This window comes from Salmo trutta, chromosome 32 (assembly GCF_901001165.1).
Source record: "Salmo trutta chromosome 32, fSalTru1.1, whole genome shotgun sequence".
NCBI classification, from domain to species: Eukaryota; Metazoa; Chordata; class Actinopteri; order Salmoniformes; family Salmonidae; genus Salmo; species Salmo trutta.
Genome location: NC_042988.1, coordinates 5,861,371 through 5,880,515, shown reverse-complemented (window position 1 = coordinate 5,880,515; position 19,145 = coordinate 5,861,371). Strand labels below are relative to the sequence as shown.

The 19,145-nt window shown below is 42.1% G+C and overlaps 1 protein-coding gene across 2 annotated transcripts in view; it reads left to right on the top strand.

Annotated features, from left to right (window-relative positions):
• Positions 1-1,139: 1,139 nt before the first annotated feature.
• The window catches only part of lmx1al (LIM homeobox transcription factor 1, alpha-like), a 29,471-nt gene continuing 11,465 nt past the window's right edge, over positions 1,140-19,145 (top strand). The window contains exons 1-3 of one of the 2 annotated variants that reach the window (XM_029727253.1): positions 1,140-1,517; positions 5,298-5,377; positions 5,942-6,134. In XM_029727253.1, coding sequence (XP_029583113.1) covers positions 1,474-1,517; positions 5,298-5,377; positions 5,942-6,134 — 317 coding nt within the window. In that variant the 5' untranslated portion in view covers positions 1,140-1,473. Of the gene's footprint in view, positions 1,518-1,627; positions 1,737-5,297; positions 5,378-5,941; positions 6,135-19,145 lie in introns of those variants that run through there. The other variant, XM_029727254.1, reaches the window with a different exon arrangement.

Here is a 19,145-nt window from a genome sequence, read left to right as displayed (position 1 = left end):
GACTGCCCACTTACGGTCACAGGGCCGGAAAATACATCTCTGTCTATAACCTCATCCTCTTGATGAATTCTGTAAAAAGTTTATCCCCCTCCAGCTCTGACAGGAGTGTTTCCTGCACGGTTTGCTGTTCCCCTAAAAACGTGAATGCCAGGCTTCTACTGTAAACAAACGGTACATCTGTGATTTTTCTATTACGTTTTATAGGAAGCTCATTGGAATGCTGTAAGATTTCTATGAATAAACACACATAAAATGTACTTACATTGAGCTTCCCTTTTGTAATCTATTCCATATTAACTTCTAACTACAACTATTTCCACATTTGGATCCATTTGACATGAATTCCAGTCAGATGAATTGCTGTATGGACTTTGTACGAAAGCATTTCATAGAATTGCCGGTGTGACTGACTTTACCATCATGTAAGAACAGTAGGCTGGCTGTAGGCAACTCGCCTCCACCTCTCTTGCCACACGGCGGCAGTAGAATTCACCGCATGAAAAGTGCTTTTTTTTTTTTTTACAAACGGGGCCAAACGTTAAACCAACCACTTATTATATCTAGCAAGTAGGAAAACATTTGTTTCTAATTGTTTAGAAACCCTTTCTCTTTACACGTGTAGGTTGCTCATGCATACAGTAGGGCCTAGTCCAGCGTTTCCCAAAGTCGGTCCTCGGGACCCCAAGAGGTGCACGTTTTTTTTGTTGCCTTAACACTACACAGCTGATTCAAATGATCAAAGCTTGAAGATTAGTTGATTATTTGAGTTAGCTGTGTAGTGTGAGGGTAAAAACCAAAACGTGCACCACTTGGGGTCCCGATGACCAAGTTTGAGAAACCGTGGCCTTGTCATTGTTCAATAGGCCTAACTATCAAAATAGTTCTACGTCATCTCAACAGTTGAGAATACGGGTATAGCCAAGTAGGATAAGGTTTGAAATGTAAAAAAAATCTTATAAAAGTTCCTATATTGCAGCAGCACTCTTTCATAAGATAATGTGTAAGCTAAGCATTGATGGTCAATGGCTTATTTTTTTTCTACTGTGAATTTTATTGAAAGTCATTTTAATGTCAATGCTAATGCCTGATGGTTTTGTTAAAAACAATCCAATTTATCTAAAAAGAACAACATTCATCACCCGATGGTGATTGCTTATTATCCAGTCTCCATCTCCACCACATGCAAACACCTTATTCCAGTACAGCACATTATCACTACGTCATACACCCCCTCACCTTAAGAACAGTCGCCGTTTCTCCTGCTCCCCCCTCCCCTCTCCTCCCTCCCCTCCTTCCACCGTATTATGCACACCGAACTCCGGGCGCACAGTCCGCTTCAGAGCGACGGGGAGAAACGAGAGCACAATAGAATAGTTTGCCTTTACATTAAGCTATTTTGCTGCTATTCGCTGTCTGGAGTTGGACTATACGACGCGTGCACGTCCACGGACCGACTAGTCTTATGTTATTTTAATGCTACCGATAGAGGTTTCGGAAGGAGTGTGTTTCACCTCAAGGTATGTGCGTCCGCCGCCAACATCCAGAACGCGTCGACAGGTTGTCGGTGCGTTGCCAACATCAATTTGCAGATATGTTGCCAATATAAAGTGCTACATTTTTCATCACATTTAACCAGGCCACCCTCTTTACGTGTCTTATTCTCCCTTGGAAATAGGAGGGATCCTACGTCGGTTTCTTGATGGTATTATTTGAGGCTCATGGGAATTCCTCCAAAGGTTTGACTTGTATCGAAGTGTAGGTTATGTGTTGCATATCGCCTGTAGCCTAATCTGCTATTTGACTAGCCCACATCATTTCCTAGTTGTAGGCCTATCAACTTTAACATTGCCTACTTTTAAATACCCAAATAGTTTTGTAATATTTTACTTTAATCTTTTGTTGAATGGTAAAGTTGTCGAGATAGATTTTCTGTCTTATTATAGGCTTGCGGTCCATAGCAAACCATTAGTCCTTATCGATATATATTTTTAAATGATTATAGCCTATCTCAGGGCTTTTCAAAGCTCTCATCGGGAACCCCGAGACCCCAGCCCGTTCCAAAATGTCAACTATTCAAGAGCTAGCACACCTCATTCACCTTGTCAACTAATTATCAAGCCCTTGATGAGGTAAACTAGTTCAGGGCTACAACACGACTGTGGAACATCTGGCGGTCCCCGTTGAGGGATTTGAAAACCGCTGGCCTTTCCCATGTCTACCTGTATGATGATGATGATGATGATGATGATGATGATGATGATTGAGTCTCGCTCCTCATCGAGATAATAGCCACAACCTCGGTTGGAGCCAATGGTCCGAAATGTGAATGTAGGCATGTCTCTCCAATGAGTTGCAGAAATGTGGGCTGGTATTAGCCTATAAAGAAATAGACTATTTATCCCAAACAAATATTTTTCTAACAGTAGCCTACACATGTTTATATCAACATGTTGTGGAGAATATAGGCTACAGGGTGACGCAAATTGAAAAAGGCAGTGGTAGCCTAGTTATGTGAATATAATGGGGAAATATGATATCAAATGGTGATTAGCTTTATTGTGAACGTGTGATGATGATGCAGTAATAACATAGCTCCAAGAAAATCGACGACATAGCCTATATGCACCGCATTTGCTGGCAATCTTTCATTGTTAGTGCTATCCGCGATCCTTGTGACATCCCTACCCTAAACCTTACCCTAACCTTAACCATAAACCTTACCTTACCTGACCCTAACCTTAACCTACAACTTCACACAACGCTTTAATTTTTGGCCTACCGAGCACATTCCCCGGACTTTGGTGTTAACAGAACATATTTTAAAGCTTTGATAGCCCTGTCACTACACAGGGCCTACAGCTTTTGATAGGCCTATGCTTTTTATTTAGAGGGGGCGCAAAATGAGACTAAACCAGGTGCCCCTTCAGTTTTGTCCAGTATATTATCGGTATAACGTAAAGCTTATCGGATAGACTCCAGTCAAAGACTCCAGCCATCCTAGACTGTTCTCTCGCATGGCAAGCGGTACCGGAGCGCCAAGTCTAGGTCCAAAAGGCTTCTAAACAGCTTCTACCCTCAAGCCATAAGACTCCTGAACATCTATTCAAATGGCTACCCAGACTATTTGCATTGCCCCCCCCTTTTTTTTACACCGCTGCTACTCTCTGTTGTTATCATCTATGCATAGCCACTTTAATAACTCTACCTACATGTACATATTACCTCGATTATCTCGACTAACCGGTGCCCCCACACATTGACTCTGTACGGGTACCCCCCTGTATATAGTCTCGCTATTGTTACTTTACTGCTGCTCTTTAAATACTTGTTACTTTTATTTCTTATTCGTATTTTATTTTTTTAACTGCATTGTTGGTTAGGGGCTCGTAAGTAAGCATTTCACTGTAAGGTCTACACCTGTTGTATTCGGCGCATGTGACTAATACAATTTGATTTGATTTGATAGTAGTTTATGGATATACCGTTCTGGTCCACAGTATTAGTCTGCATGACCCTTACACAGTTATGAATAATAGACATGAAATTGCAATCAGTTATGTGCTCTCAGAAATAGACGAATAGAGACGCACGCGCCTCGGCACAAGCAAGGCAAGAACAAGGCAACAACAAGGCAACAACAAGGCTCACATTCTATGACAGATAGTGTCCATTATAGCAGTTGGTCGGGAAAACAAAATAATATTCCCTATTTGTTTTTCAAGAGATTTTATTAGTTTATGTGGTTTTCTAATATTATAGCCTATCTTGTAATCACTGTTGTGATCATTTGGATAATAATCAATTGAAATACATATTTGTGAAGTTATTGGATACAGTTCTGTAGTCTATGCACATGCATAGGCCTAGATTATTTGATTTAGTAGGCTATTTTATTCGAGATTGCAATCCTTAATTCAACACATAGGCCTAATAATTATTTCGATTTGTAATGACGGTGTAAATTACATTATAGCCTACATCAATTATGATTCATATTTCTTGATGATTTTTCAGGTTTAATTTTTTTTCAATTCCTTTTATTTTTATTCGAAGCAGTGACACCCTCATTCCTCCAATGAGAGCAAATGTATCTTGAAAGTCTATCAGGTCATTTCATTAACAGGTAGCCCACGGTAAGCTTCATATTCGATTAAGAATTGTTATCTGATAACCCAATAATTGATAAATGATCATTTCAAGCCTAAATAATATATTTAAATTAAATCGGTCATTCAGAACGGTTAGTTCCTTTCGAAATGTAGGATATCGGCGGGAATTAGATTTAGGCGTTCTTAATCATAAATATTCATAAAAAACAAACTTAATGTCGCTTTGATTTGGAATATTGTCAATTAATAAATACACATGTTCTCGCTATGTTTCAATAGGCCTATTGAACACAGTGCATTCTTGAAATGTCACGATTTATGTAGATTAAGTTTGTGTTCATGGAATAGGCTTGAGAAATCCAAGACTAAGTGTCGTGATTGAACAATTCTATAGTCTACCACACCATTAGTAAATGTATTATCATATTATTATTATTTGTATTATTCTATTATTAACAGTATTATTAGCGTATTATTATTAATATTGGTATTATTATTCAAAGTATATTAATGAATCCCCATGCTTTAGTTGGAATTTAGATAGATTTCCTAAATTTCTATGAATTGTATTTGACAACATTATCAACATTACCCCCCCACCCTCCAGTCACGGGGTTTAAATCCCGACCAGTTTTTGGTCAAGATTAGGCCAAGGCCAGATCTCCGGTTCCACCCCCAATCTGACTTCGGGTATCACATGATGTAAGTAAATAAACAGGAATAGGGCCACACACCACCTTCGGCTCCAGCGTTCAATCTCAGTGTGTCAGGTGTTTAAAACTCTGTTGAGTAGACCGAATTGAGTAGCCTATTAGGCCTAGCACATTTATTTAATTTCCTAATCATTTATCCAATCCACGGCAATATTTATATTCTATATTATTCCTGTTGCAATATGTGCGCATTGCAGGGCGACTGTTCATGTAATTAATTTATAAATTGGAAGTTAAATATGTTTTCAAGAGGACACTGAAATATAATATCCACGGTCATGTTTAGGCCTATAGCCTACGTGTCTTTCTTTCATTGATTTTTGATGCGTTTTATTTCCCCCTTACGGTATATTCTCTTTCTCACTTTTCGTCGACGACAATCTGTCCTCTATTTTTTCCCTCTACACACTTGTTGTCTGTACGCTTGATATTTAGAGGGTAACTGTCCCCTTTCTTTTTCCTCCTTCTCGTCCAGCGAACACGACGAAGGAAGGAGGATGAAAACAGAGGAGACCCAATCATGTCTTCAGCAGCCTCCAGCCTCCACGCCATTCGGTGAGGAGTGAAATGGGACTGACGTCTTGAGCCTGACTGGCACATCATGATTTTAGCATTATAGTCTAATAATTCAATAAATATCCATTGAAATTTCAAAGGTTATAGTGACAGAAACTTTTACATTCTCAACTTTATATGTTATAAATGGGATAAATATATGATAAATATGTAATACATTTGGTATGTGATACATTTTTATTTGTATTTATCATTTGTATTACTATTTTTGTCATAAAAAAAAAAATCCTGGACCTTGCTGGGAAGTAATGCTGAATTGTATTCTTTTTTTTCAAGCTCTTCTTGACATTTACAGGTCTGAACACGCACACGCACACGCACACACACACACACACACACACACACACACACACACACACACACACACACACACACACACACACACACTATACCCGATGACGTGGACTTCGATTAAGGCAGCCCCCGCACCTCACTGATTCAGATGGGTTGGGTTAAATGCGGAAGCAATATTTGGGTAGAATGCATTCAGTTGTGCAACTGACTAGGTATCCCCATTCTCCTTGTGTCCCCCTCTCCCCTCAGGTTCAGAACACAGGGGCGGAGGGGGCGAGGTGTGTGCTGGGTGTGAGTCGCCCATTGCCGACCGCTTCCTGCTGCGTGTCAACGAGCGCTCGTGGCACGAGACCTGCGTCAAGTGTGCGGTGTGTCTGAGCGCACTCAGTGGGACGTGCTACTGCAGAGACCGTCTGCTCTATTGCAAGCATGACTACGAAAAGTAAGAGAACGTCAATACTACTAGAATCCCAAAAGACACACAAACCTTAGTGTTGGCATTGTCTTAATCAGTGTTTTGTCACCTAGTCCTTGTGCCCCTCCTGAATCAGGTGTGCTGGTCTCGGGATAGAACAAACATGTGCAATTATTTAGGGGCTTGTAGGAACTGGTCTATGTGGAATATGTGACAGAACAGATGTAAAATGTGTCAAACTCATTCCATGGAGGGCAGAGTGTCTGCAGGTTTTTGCTCCTCCCTTGTACTTGATTGATGAATTCAGGTTACATTAGTAAAGAACTCCCCTCACCTGGTTGTCTAGGTCTTAACTGAAAGGAAAAAAGGAAAACCTGCAGACACTAGTCCCTGAATGTTTGGTGGGTATATACATGAAACGCTGGATTGCTATTAGTGAGGCTTTAAGCTAGCTCCACACTTTCCACTCTGATAAATATGACTTGGAGTTTTTATCAGTCTGGGGGTCGGTTTGTCCGTCTGGGTTTGTGTGTACTTGTGAGTGTGGTCGTGTGTGCATTCGACTTGTGCGCGGGCGTGAGATCCCCAGGGACGGACGGCTGAAGGACGTAGCCGGCAGGTTGTTATCATTGTTGTGAAAAGTGTCAGACGACGTCCAGCCGCACAGACTCTCCCACTGTAGCAGACATCTGGAGGAGAGAGGGGGGAAAAGGGAGGGAGAGTTGGGAGAGAGGATAGGGAGGAGAGAAGGGAGAGGAGAGACAGAGGGATAGGTGAAGAGGGATATAGAGTGGAGACTGAGAGGATATGAAGAGAAAGTGAGAGAGAGTAGTAGAGAAGTTATCTCAGTTGCTGCGTCTTTGGAAATGATGTTAACATTTCCCAACTTGAAAACTAAGATGAGTGTGTGTACCGTTACAGGGTAATTTGGGTGAGGTGTTAGTGGGGGGAATTGGAGGGCGACAGATATGAAATGGTGTTGAGTTGATGAGTTCACTGTCTCACTCCCTCTAAAAGTGTCTGAAACTACAGTGCCTTCAGAAAGTAATCATACCACATTACTTTTCCCACGTTTTGTTGTGTTTCAAGGTGGGATTAAAATTGATTTAATTGTCAATGATCTACACAAAATACTCTAATGTCAAGGTGGAAGAAAAATTATATTATTTGTGAAACATTCATGAAAAACACACAACTATATCTTGATTATATAAGTATTCAACCCCCTGAGTCAATACATGTTAGAATCACCTTTGGCAGCGATTACAGCTGTGAGTCTTTCTGGGGTAAGTCTCGAAGAGCTTTGCACACCTGGATTGCACAATATTTGCACATTATTTTTTTTGAAATTCTTCGAGCTCTGTCAAGTTGGTTGTTGATCATTGCTAGACAGCCAAGTGTTGCCATAGATGTGCCACTCAGGAAATTCAATGTTGTCTTGGTAAGCAACTATATTTGGCATTGTGTTTTAGGTTATTGTCATGCTGAAAGGTGAATTTATATCCTGGTGTCTGTTGGAAAGCAGACTGAACCAGGTTTTCCTCTAAGATTTTGCCTCTGCTTAGCTCTATTCCATTTATTTTTATCCTAAAAAACTCCCTAGTCCTTGCTGATGACAAGCATACCCATAACATGATGCAGCCACCACCATGCTTGAAAATGTGAAGAGTGGTACTCTGTGATGTGTTGTGTTGGATTTTCCCCAAACATAACAAAGTCAATTTCTTTGCCACATTTTTTGCAGTATTACTTTAGTGCCTTGTTGCAAACAGGATGCATTTTTTTAGTCTTTTTTTATTCTGTACAAGCTTCCTTCTTTTGACTATGTCAATTAGATTAATATTGTGGAGTAACTACAATGTTGTTGATCCATCCTCAGTTTTCATCCTATCACAGCCACTATACTCTGTATCTGTTTTAAAGTTATCATTAGCTTCATGGTGAAATCCCTGAGCGGTTTCCTTCCTCTTCGGCAACTGAGTTAGGAAGAGCGCCTGTATCTTTGTAGTGACTGGGAGTATACTATCCAAAGTGTAATTAATATCTTCACCATGCTCTAAGGGATATTCAATATATGCTTTTTTTTAATCACCTACCAGTAGGTGCCCTTATTTGCGAGGCATTGGAAAACCTCCCTGGTCTTTTTGGTTGAATCTGTGTTTGAAATTCATTGCTTGGCTGAGGGACCTTACAGATAATTGTATGTGTGGGGTACAGAGATGAGGTAGTCCTGCAAAAATCATGTTGAACACTATTATTGCACACAGAATGAGTCCATGCAACTTATGTGACTTGTTCAGCACATTTTCACTCCTGAACTTATTCAGGCTTGCCATAACAAAGGGGTTGAATACTTATTGACTTAAGACATTTCAGCTTTACATTTTTTATTAATTTGTAAAAATGTCTAAAAACATAATTCCCTTTGACATTATGTGGTATTGTGTGTAGGCCAGGGTACATCTCAATATAATCCATTTTAAATGCAGACTGTAACACAACAAAATGTTGAAAAAGCCAAGGGGTGTGTATTGCAGAGTTGCAAAGAAATGCCATATCTCAGACTGGCCAATAAAAATAAAAGATTAATATGGGCAAAAGAACACAGACACTGGACAGAGGAACAGCATCCTGGAATCGCCTCTTCATTGTTGACCTTGCGGGTACTATTTAATGAAGCTGCCAGTTGAGGACTTGTGAGGCATCTGTTTCTCAAACTAGACACTCTAATGTACTTGTCCTCTTGCTCAGTTGTGCACCTGGGCCTCCCACTCCTCTTTCTATTCTGGTTAGAGCCAGTTTGCGCTGTTCTGTGAAGGGAGTAGTACACAGCGTTGTACGAGATCTTCAGTTTCTTGGCATTTTCTCGCATGGAATAGCCTTCATTTCTCAGAACAAGAATAGACTGAGGAGTTTCAGAAGAAAGTTATTTGTTTCTGGCCATTTTGAGCCTGTAATCGAACCCACAAATGCTGATGCTCCAGATACTCAACTAATCTAAAAAAGGCCAGTTTTATTGCTTCTTTAATCAGAACCACAGTTTTCAGCTGTGCTAACATAATTGCAAAAGGTTTCTAATGATCAATTAGCCTTTTAAAATGATCAACTTGGATTAGCTAACACAATATATATATATATATATCTATATAGTGTGTATATGTTGAGTCTCTCTCTATAGAGTGTGTGCAGTGGCTTGCGAAAGTATTCACTCCCTTGGCATTTTTCCTATTTTGTTGCCTTACAACCTGGAATGAAAATGTATTTATTGGGGGTTTGTATCATTTGATTTACACAATATGCCTACCACTTTGAAGATGCAAAATATTTTTTTATTGTGAAACAAACAAGAAATAAGACAAAAAAACTGAGAACTTGAGCGTGCATAACTATTCACCCCCCCAAAGTCAATACTTTGTAGAGCCACCTTTTGCAGCAATTACAGCCGCAAGTCTCGTAGGGTGTCTCTATAAGCTTGGCACATCTAGCCCCTGGGATTTTTTCACATTCTTCAAGGCAAAACTGCTCCAGCTCCTTCAAGTTGAATGGGTTCCGCTGCTGTACAGCAACCTTTAAGTCATACTACAGATTCTCAATTGGATTGAGGTCTGGGCTTTGACTAGGCCATTCCAAGACATTTAAATGTTTTCCCTTAATCCACTTGAGTGTTGCTTTAGAAGTATGCTTAGGGTCATTGTCCTGCTGGAAGGTGAACCTCCGTCCCAGTCTCAAATCTCTGGAAGACTGAAACAGGTTTCTCTCAAGAAATTCCCTGTATTTAGCGCCATCCATCATTCCTTCAATTCTGACCAGTTTTCCAGTCCCTGCCGATGAAAAACATCCCCACAGCATGATGCTGCCACCACCATGCTTCACTGTGGGGGTGGTATTTTTGGGGTGACGAGAGGTGTTGGGTTTGTGCCAGACATAGCATTTTCCTTGATGGCCAAGAAGCAACATTTTAGTCTCATCTAACCAGAGTACCTTCCACATGTTTGGGGTCTCCCACATGCCTTTAGGCGAACACCAAAAGTGTTTCCTTATTTTTTTCTTTAAGCATTGGCTTTTTTCTGGCCACTCTCCTGTAATACCCAGATCTGTGGAGTGTACGGCTTAAAGTGGTCCTATGGACAGATACTCCAATCTCCGCTGTGGAGCTTTGCAGCTCCTTCAGGGTTATCTTTGGTCTCTTTGTTGCCTCTCTGATTAATGCCCTCTTTGCCTGGTCCGTGAGTTTTGGTGGGCAGCCCTCTCTTGGCAGGTTTGTTGTGGTGCCATATTCTTTCAATTTTTTAATAATGGATTTAATGGCGCTCTGTGGGATGTTCAAAGTTTGATATTTTTTTATAACCCAACCCTGATCTGTACTTATCCACAACTTTGTCCCTGACCTATTTGGAGAGCTCCTTGGTCTTCATGGTGCCGCTTGCTTGACGGTGCACCTTGCTTAGTGGTGTTGCAGATTCTGGGGCCTTTCAGAACAGGTGTATATACAGATGAAGTTGGAAGTTTACATACACTTAGGTTGGAGTCATTATAACTCGTTTTTCAACCACTCCACAAATTTCTTGTTAACAAACTATAGTTTTGGCATGTCGGTTAGTACATCTACTTCGTGCATGACACAAGTAATTCTTCCAACAATTGTTTACAGACAGTGAAATAATCTATCACAATTCCAGTGGGTTACATACACTAAGTTGACTGTGCCTTTAAACAGCTTGGAAAACTCCAGAAAACAATGTCATGGCTTTAGAAGCTTCTGATAGGCTAATTGACATCATTTGAGTCAATTGGAGGTGTACCTGTGGATGTATTTCAAGGCCTACCTTCAAACTCAGTGCCTCTTTGCTTGACATCATGGGAAAAATCTAAAGAAATCAGCCAAGACCTCAGAAAAAAATGTTGTAGACCACAAGTCTGGTCCATCCTTGGGACCATGCAGCCGTCATACCGCTCAGGAAGGAGACGTGTTCTGTCTCCTAGCGATAAACTTACTTTGGTGCGAAAAGTGCAAATCAATCCCAGAACAGCAAAGGACCTTGTGAAGATACTGGAGGAATCAGGTACAAAAGTATCTATATCCACAGTAAAATGGAGTCCTATATCGACAGAACCTGAAGGGCTATAAACAAAAATAGTACTGTTTGGCCATTGTTATGTTTGGAGGAAAAAGGGGGAGGCTTTCAAGCCAAAGAAAACCATCCCAACCATGAAGCACGGGGGTGGCAGCATCATGTTGTGGGGTGCTTTGCTGCAGGAGGGACTTGTGCACTTCACAAAATAGATGGCATCATGAGGTAGGGAAATTCTGTGGATATATTGACGCAACATCTCAAGACATCAGTCAGGAAGTTAAAGCTTGGTCACAAATGGGTCTTCCAAATGGAAAATGACCCCAAGCATACTTGACAACAAAGTCAAGGTATTGGCCATCACAAAGCCCTGACCTCAATCCTATAAAAAATTTGTGGGCAGAACTGAAAAAGTGTGTGAGCAAGGAGGCCTACAAACCTGACCCAGTTACACCAGCTCTGTCAGGAGGGGAAAAAAAAGTCACCCAACTTATTGTGGGGAGCTTGTGGAAGGCTACCCGAAACGTTTGACCCAAGTTAAACAATTTAAAGGAAATGCTCCCAAATACTAATTGAGTGTATGTAAACTTCTGATCCACTGGGAATGTGATGAACGAAATACAATCTGAAATAAATAATTCTCTACTATTATTCTGACATTTCACATTCTTAAAATAAGGTGGTGATCCTAACTGACCTAAGACAAGACATTTTTACTAGGATTAAATGTCAGTAATTGTGAAAAATTGAGTTTAAATGTATTTGGCTAAGGTGTATGTAAACTTTGACTTCAACGGTATACTGAGATCATGTGACACTTAATTAAAGTCCACCTGTGTGCAATCTAACTAATTATGTGACTTCTGAAGGTAATTGTTTGCACCAGATCTTATTTAGGGGCTTTATAGCAAAGGGGTGAATACATATGCCCGCACAACTTCAGTAAAAATGTAGATTTTTTTGGTTTAAAAAAAGTAATTTTCTTCAGTTCACCTCACCCATTTGGACTATTGTGTCACGAACCAGCTCGAAGTTCGTAACAAGGGAGACAAAGTGGAGATAAGGAATAACAAAATATATTTATTAACTGAAGTAAACTAAATACAATCAACAATGGTTTGTGTAGCCAGTAATCAGTAGTGTAAGCGAGTGTTTGCGTGCATAACTGTGATAATGAGGGGTGTTGAAAGGTGCCAAAGCAAACAAACGGCCACAAAAATGCCACAACCAAAATCTATGTCTGTCTGCATGGAGCGAGAGTCTCCCCAATGAATGGGGAAGAGGTGTATTTATCCTGGGACATACCCGAGTCCAGGTGTCCCATTTCGCTGATGACCCTCCTGGCTCCACCCACTGACATCCTATTAAGGAAAATGAGAGCAAAGAGAAAGAATTCGGCAGACAGAGTGGGAGGGTCGTCACTCCCCCATAAAACTAGGGACCAACAAGGAACTCGGAAAACTGCATCCCAAATTGACCCAGCCTCTGCATCCCAAATTGACGAAGGGGTACATGTTCACACTTCCACTTTCCCCAGCAACCTTTGCACACAGGAAGCAACATTTAAGAGGAAAGAAGAAAACGAGTCCAGAAGGGAACTGACAGGAACGACAGAAAATGGACAGTACCAAACAATGGTCAGTCATGGAAACATTCAGGAACAGGGTGCACAAAGCACGTCAGCAACAAGCTCCAACGAAAAGAACATCTTAGGGTCCTTCTAATTAGATTTTGGCAACACCAACATTTTTTAGACATTTATCACTAATTTCAATTTTGTAGTGTTCAGCGATCTTCAACAGCTGTTCTTTAGTACAGAATTTTAACAGTTCCTCTGATGGAAAGCAAATGAACACGTCTACATTAGACGTCATAGTCACAAGTAAATACAAAAAAGAAATTCTCGCTCTTACCCCCTGCTGAGCACACCAGACCCGACCACTAGAAGATAAATGACAACCACACTGGGCACCACAGAAGAGAGATGAGATATATATGGAGCTTCCCCAAAACCTACAGTAACTCAACCCTATTCTTCGTGCGGATTTGCGGTTGGTAATTACGCACTGTAGCCCACTGGCAAGGAAAAAACCAAAAAAAACCCAGCAAGCTGGCAGATTCCCCCCATGCCACAGATGTGCCCCAGAGACAACTGCTCAGTCCACGGACACCACACAAATAAACAAAATAACCATGCCCAAACGTATCCCAAAGTGTAACACGTCGCTAAGCCTAACAGGGGAAAAAGAAAGGCTATAGCAAGTTTCACTACCCTACCCAAATCTCCCACTGAGGTACATAGCCGATTGTACTCACCTTAGACCGAGGTCCCAACAGCAGGTAGAGCAAGAGTCTCCAGCCTGGGCAGGGGCCTGGAAACTAACCAATATACTCTCTCCAACGCAGCACACAACCAACTAGCCACCGCAGTGGCAAGTTTACCAAACAAACAAATGCAACCAATACTGGGCATTAAACATTACAACTCAAAAGCTGTAACCAAAAGATGCAAACAAAGCACCTACAGAGTTTTCAAACATTAACTCTACGTTTTCTCCCAAACACAACACACATACAACGCCCAACGACAATAGTATTAGTCCTTCATTATGCAACAAAGTGCTACATGCTAAAATGTCTAGGAACCAACCTTATGATCCCGGACGAGCCTCCACTTGTCACGAACCGGCTCAAAGTTCGTAACAAAAAGGAGACAAAGTGGGGATAAGGAATAACAAAATATATTTATTAAGTCAACTAAATACAATGAACAATGGTGTGTGTAATCAGTAGTGTAAGTGAGTGTTTGCGTGCATAAAAGTGATAATGAAGGGTGTTAAAAGGTGCCAAACAAAAATCTATCAGTGTGTCTGCATGGAGAGAGTCTCCCCCAATCAATGGGGAAGAGGTGTATTTATCCTGGGACAGGTGTGTCCCATTTCGCTGACAACCCTTCCGGCTCCGCCCACTGACATCCTATTAAGGAAAACAAGAGCAAAGAGAAAGAATTCAGCAGACAGAGTGGGAGGGTCGTCACATTTGTGTATGTCCCTTACATGAAATCCAAATATAAACCTATTTAAATTACAGGTTGTAATGCAACAAAATAGGAAAAAAGCCAAAGGGGATGAATACTTTTGCAAGGCACCGTATATGTTGAGTTTCTCTCTGTATAGTGTGTATATGTTGAGCCTCTCTCTATATATTTTTTAAATGTAACCTTTATTTAACTAGGCAAGTCAGTTAAGAACAAATTCTTATTTCCAATGATGGCCTACCGGGGAACAGTGGGTTAACTGCCTTGTTTAGGGGCAGGACGACAGATTTTTACCTTGTCAGCTCGGGGATTCGATCCAGCAACCTTTACGGTTACTGGCCCAACGCCCTAACCACTAGGCTACCTGCCGCACAATATAGTGTGTATATGATGAGTCTCTCTCTATATAGTGTGAGTACAGTATATGTCTGTCTCTGTGAGAGACTTGGCACACGTCTTTACTGGTGACCTTCAGAAGATCAGTAACAATGTCTCCTTGTGTTCCCTGCAGTCACTCCATCAGCACCTCACACACACACACACACACACACACACACACACACACACACACCACTCCCCGGCTCCCCCTCAACCGTGAGCAGGTGTGTGTACTGTATGATGTACGGGAGGAGTGTGTATGAGAATTTGGGGTGAGTGTGTGTGTGTGTGTGTTTGTGAGTCTAAGAATTTAGCAGAAATAGTGGAAAGCTTGAGATCAGTTTTTTTTGCTGTAACCCTTTGCGGTCTGGAGTTGTATGTGTGTGCTGATGGTTGGGCTTTTGGTTTGAGTTATTTTATCTGCTGTACGTTATTGCAAATGATCTCTTACTTAAGCATAGGTTCAATCAGTTTATACAAATGCGATTCCCATGTCTGCGATAGGTATAACACGGGAAGCCGCTTCTGATTGGACAGTTCCAACGCAGTTCCACCTCCGACATTGCCAAAATAGAACAATAATACTGCTATGCAGAAGTCGGTTATCGCGGGCTAAAGTCGATCTGATTGAATCGAGCCCTTACTGTATCATTCCCATAGCACTCTCATAGTGACCTTGTAGTGACCGACTGGGTCTTCTGTGTTAGTCCTAAGACTGTGTTAGCCCGCTGAGCTAAGCCTAGGTATTAGCTTGGGGAGCTAATCAGGGGTTAAATTGTGAATTCGGAATTGGTGGATTATGGTTGGAGCTGGATTTAGGGTTAAGGTTATGGTTGAACCGGGATGTGGACTTGAAGCTTGGGTAAGGGTATTGGTTGAAGCTAGGGTTAGGTTTACTCATTACATGAGGAGCATGGTAACAGGTAATCAAATGGCTACCCGGACTATTTGCATTGTGTGCCCCCCCCAACACCTCTTTTTGCGCTGCTGCTACTCTCTGTTTATCATATATGCATAGTCACTTTAACTATACATTAATTTACATACTACCTCAATTGGTAAATAAAGGTGAAATAAATAAAATTAAAATTGGGCCGAACAACCAGTGCTCCCGCACATTGGCTAACTGGGCTATCTCCATTGTGTCCCACCCACCACCCACCAAGCCCTCTTTTACGTTACTGCTACTCCCTGTCCATCATATATGCATAGTCACTTTAACCATATCTACATGTACATACTACCTCAATCAACCTGACTAACCGATATCTGTATGTAGCCTCGCTACTTTTATAGCCTCACTACTGTATATAGCCTGTCTTTTAACTATTGTTTTATTTCTTTACCTACCTATTGTTCACCTAATACCTTTTCTGCACTAGAGCCTGTAAGTAAGCAAGGTCTACTACACCTGTTGTATTCAGCTCATGTGACAAATAAACTTTGATTTGATTTGGTTCCACTCTGCTGTGCCTAGATGTTTGCCTCCTCCCACTACAGTATCTCTGTCTAGCCATTGTTTTCAAATCTTTTCATATTTGTCCTTTTTTCTTAGGCGAGAGGTGTGTGTGTGTGTTTACCGCACACAATTTCCAAGAGACACAGACCGCTGCCCATACAGACTCTCCAGTATCCTCCAGTCACACTCTGATACGCACACACACACATACACACTCCACACACACTTCCCACAGAACAACAGAGAGCAGAGTCTCCAGGCTGACCCAGGTCTCAGACCAATAAAGGCCCTGCGCCCCGGGGGCCCGGCGGGCGACTCGAGCCTGGAGGGGCCTGGAGCCCAGGTTCAATATCAGTCTGGAGTGGGAGCCCCCCCCCACCCCCCCCACCACCACCACCACCACCAAGCAGCACATTGCCTGCTCCTACTGCACACACATATGGAGTGGATATCAACATGTAGAACACTACAGTGGATATCACTGTATCACGATAGCTGGTGGTAAAACACCATCAATGTTTTTAGTAGTAGAGACATTGTAGAGAGAGGGGCCGGAAATGATAGTGAGAGGTTCGTGTGGAAAGTACGGTGGGACTGGGAATCGATTCTACGCTCACACAGGCATCTGCACCCAAGGTGGTATCGCCGGTAACTGCTAGACCCAACCCTCTGGCCCTGCAATGCTGGCTCTAATAGATCACTCTGTGGGGTGTGAGACATGGAGACCCTGTCTGGAGCAGGGGAGACTCCCACAGTCACACGGGAGCGGAGACCCCAAGAGTCACAGCCAAGTCCAATGTTCACTGACCCAACAGTCTCTCAAACTGCCAGGCCAGAAGCCCACCTTCTCGTCTTACGTGGTTCTATGTGGAATCCCTGTTGTACTATGCTGCGATTGAGAACAGAGAAATCATGTCTTCCACACAGATACAGCATCTCTCCCACCCGTCCCCCTCACGCTCCTCCCGCCTCCCTCTCTCGCTCCCCTCTCTCCATTACCTCGTTCATCACTGTCTGGTTTGTAATAATATTTCTCAATTCCAAACCTCATTTCCCGCTCGTTGAGATTGATAGCAGTGATGACACCAATCAGTTTATCTCTCCGTTTATCCCTCGTTTTCTCTTAATCGTCTCTCCGCTCAGCGCCTCTTTGTGTCTCAGGACGGGAGGAGAGGGAAGGTGGGATGGAGGGAGGGGGTTGATTGGACACGGCGCTAATTACCAAATGTACTCAGCCACTCCAGTGATGACAAGCCTAAGAGAAGAACTATATATGCACAGTACCTGTATATAGTTATATTCTGTATACACCATAATATACAGTATAACTGTGCAAGGAGATGGATAGTTAGTATGCACAGTGGAAAGAATGGGTTAAATCAAGCATAAGACATTCTACCCCATACTGCTAAAACATATATACTGCTAAAAAAAAGATATGCCAAAACCCACAAAGCTGATCGATCAACACAACTGCAGCAAGCCTAAATCAAATCAAATCAAATGTATTTATATAGCCCTTCTTACATCAGCTGATATCTCAAAATTACTGTACAGAAACCCAGCCTAAAACCCCAAACAGCAAGCAATGCAGGTGTAGAAGCCTACTGTACAATGCAGCACACAGTCAGAACCGAAGCATAGCCTATTGCAGCCAATGATATCCATTCTGAAGAATTATTTGTAGAATTGTTAGGAATTCATCCCATGTGTTTGCACTCACTATAGTTCAGTCTGAGGGAGTGTAGGAGTGTGTTAGGGATATGTTGTTGCTCTTGGCTCATACACAGTCGTCCACAGGGGTATGGTCAGACAGACAGACACAGCCACGTTTAGTACTCCATATCCAGACTGAGGAGTAGTATTGCGGTTTTTAACGCAATATCTTGTCTCTATCTGAAATGACATTAAATGGCATTTAAAAGTATTTCACTATAGTGCACTATATAGGGAATAGGTTGCCAGTCTGGTCAAAAGTAGTGCCTCTATATAGGGAAAATGATGCTATTTCAGACAGTCCTTCTGTTCCACCAGACACACAGTAAGGGTTCTCACGTCACCTCCCAGCTCAGGTCAACAGGTGATGCAGGAGAGAGAGAGAGAGAGAAGAGGTAGGAAGAGAATAGAGATGGAGAGACAGAACCTCACAGTGATTTATATCAAGGCATGCATTGTGTCAAAGCTATGCAGAGAGAAAGGACAGAAAGAGAACAGAGAGATGACTGAAAACGAGGAGAAAGTTGGAGAAAGTTGATAGAGAAGATAAATTGCAGATCGGAGGGCGAGCATGGGATAAAAGCAAAAGAGGGAGATTTAGGAGAAGATGAAAGCCACGAAGGAGAATACAGAAGAGCAGGAAGGTGAGGTGTGTCTCTGTCAGCCCCTAGTAATATTGCCACGGTTTTTGCATAATGCCCGATGAGCCCCAATCATCTGGCCTCCCCCACAACAATTTCATTACAGACAGCTAATAAATGTTTCATGGAAGAACAAGCTGCTCGCCTCGCCGTTATTAAATCTGAGATAATAAAAGAAGAGCGAGAAAAGAAAAGATGGGGGGGTGGACCCGAGAGAGGGAGGGAGGGAGAGAGACAGAGAGAGGCAGAGAGAGAGCGGTGTCAACATTCTCAAATCGGGGGGCTGTATCTCCAGTTTCTGGGGCAACGGGTCCCCTCCCCTCCCCCCTGCTCCCTCCCCCTTGCATCCCGCTCCGCCAGAGAGAGACAGGAAATGAGAAACCGCTAGACAGGATATTGCGTTCTGGTGGCCTGGGGATTAGCTGTTTTATCTAAACACACACACACACACACACACACACACACACACACACACACACACACAGACACACACACACACAGAGACACATCTATATCCTCGCACACATCCACACATTCCTCTCACACTCTCCCAAGCATCAAGCACAGTGTTCTGCACAGTTTTCAGTCGTTACTCTTTGCAGGTATATTCCATTTGGTCATGTTATGCCATATCTGAGCTGTCTTTCAAGGGTCAAATATTTCAGTCGAGATCAGATGTGGAGTATGGAGTATCTCAAGTACTATTAGGAACAGTGTAAATAGTTGAGAAAAGAA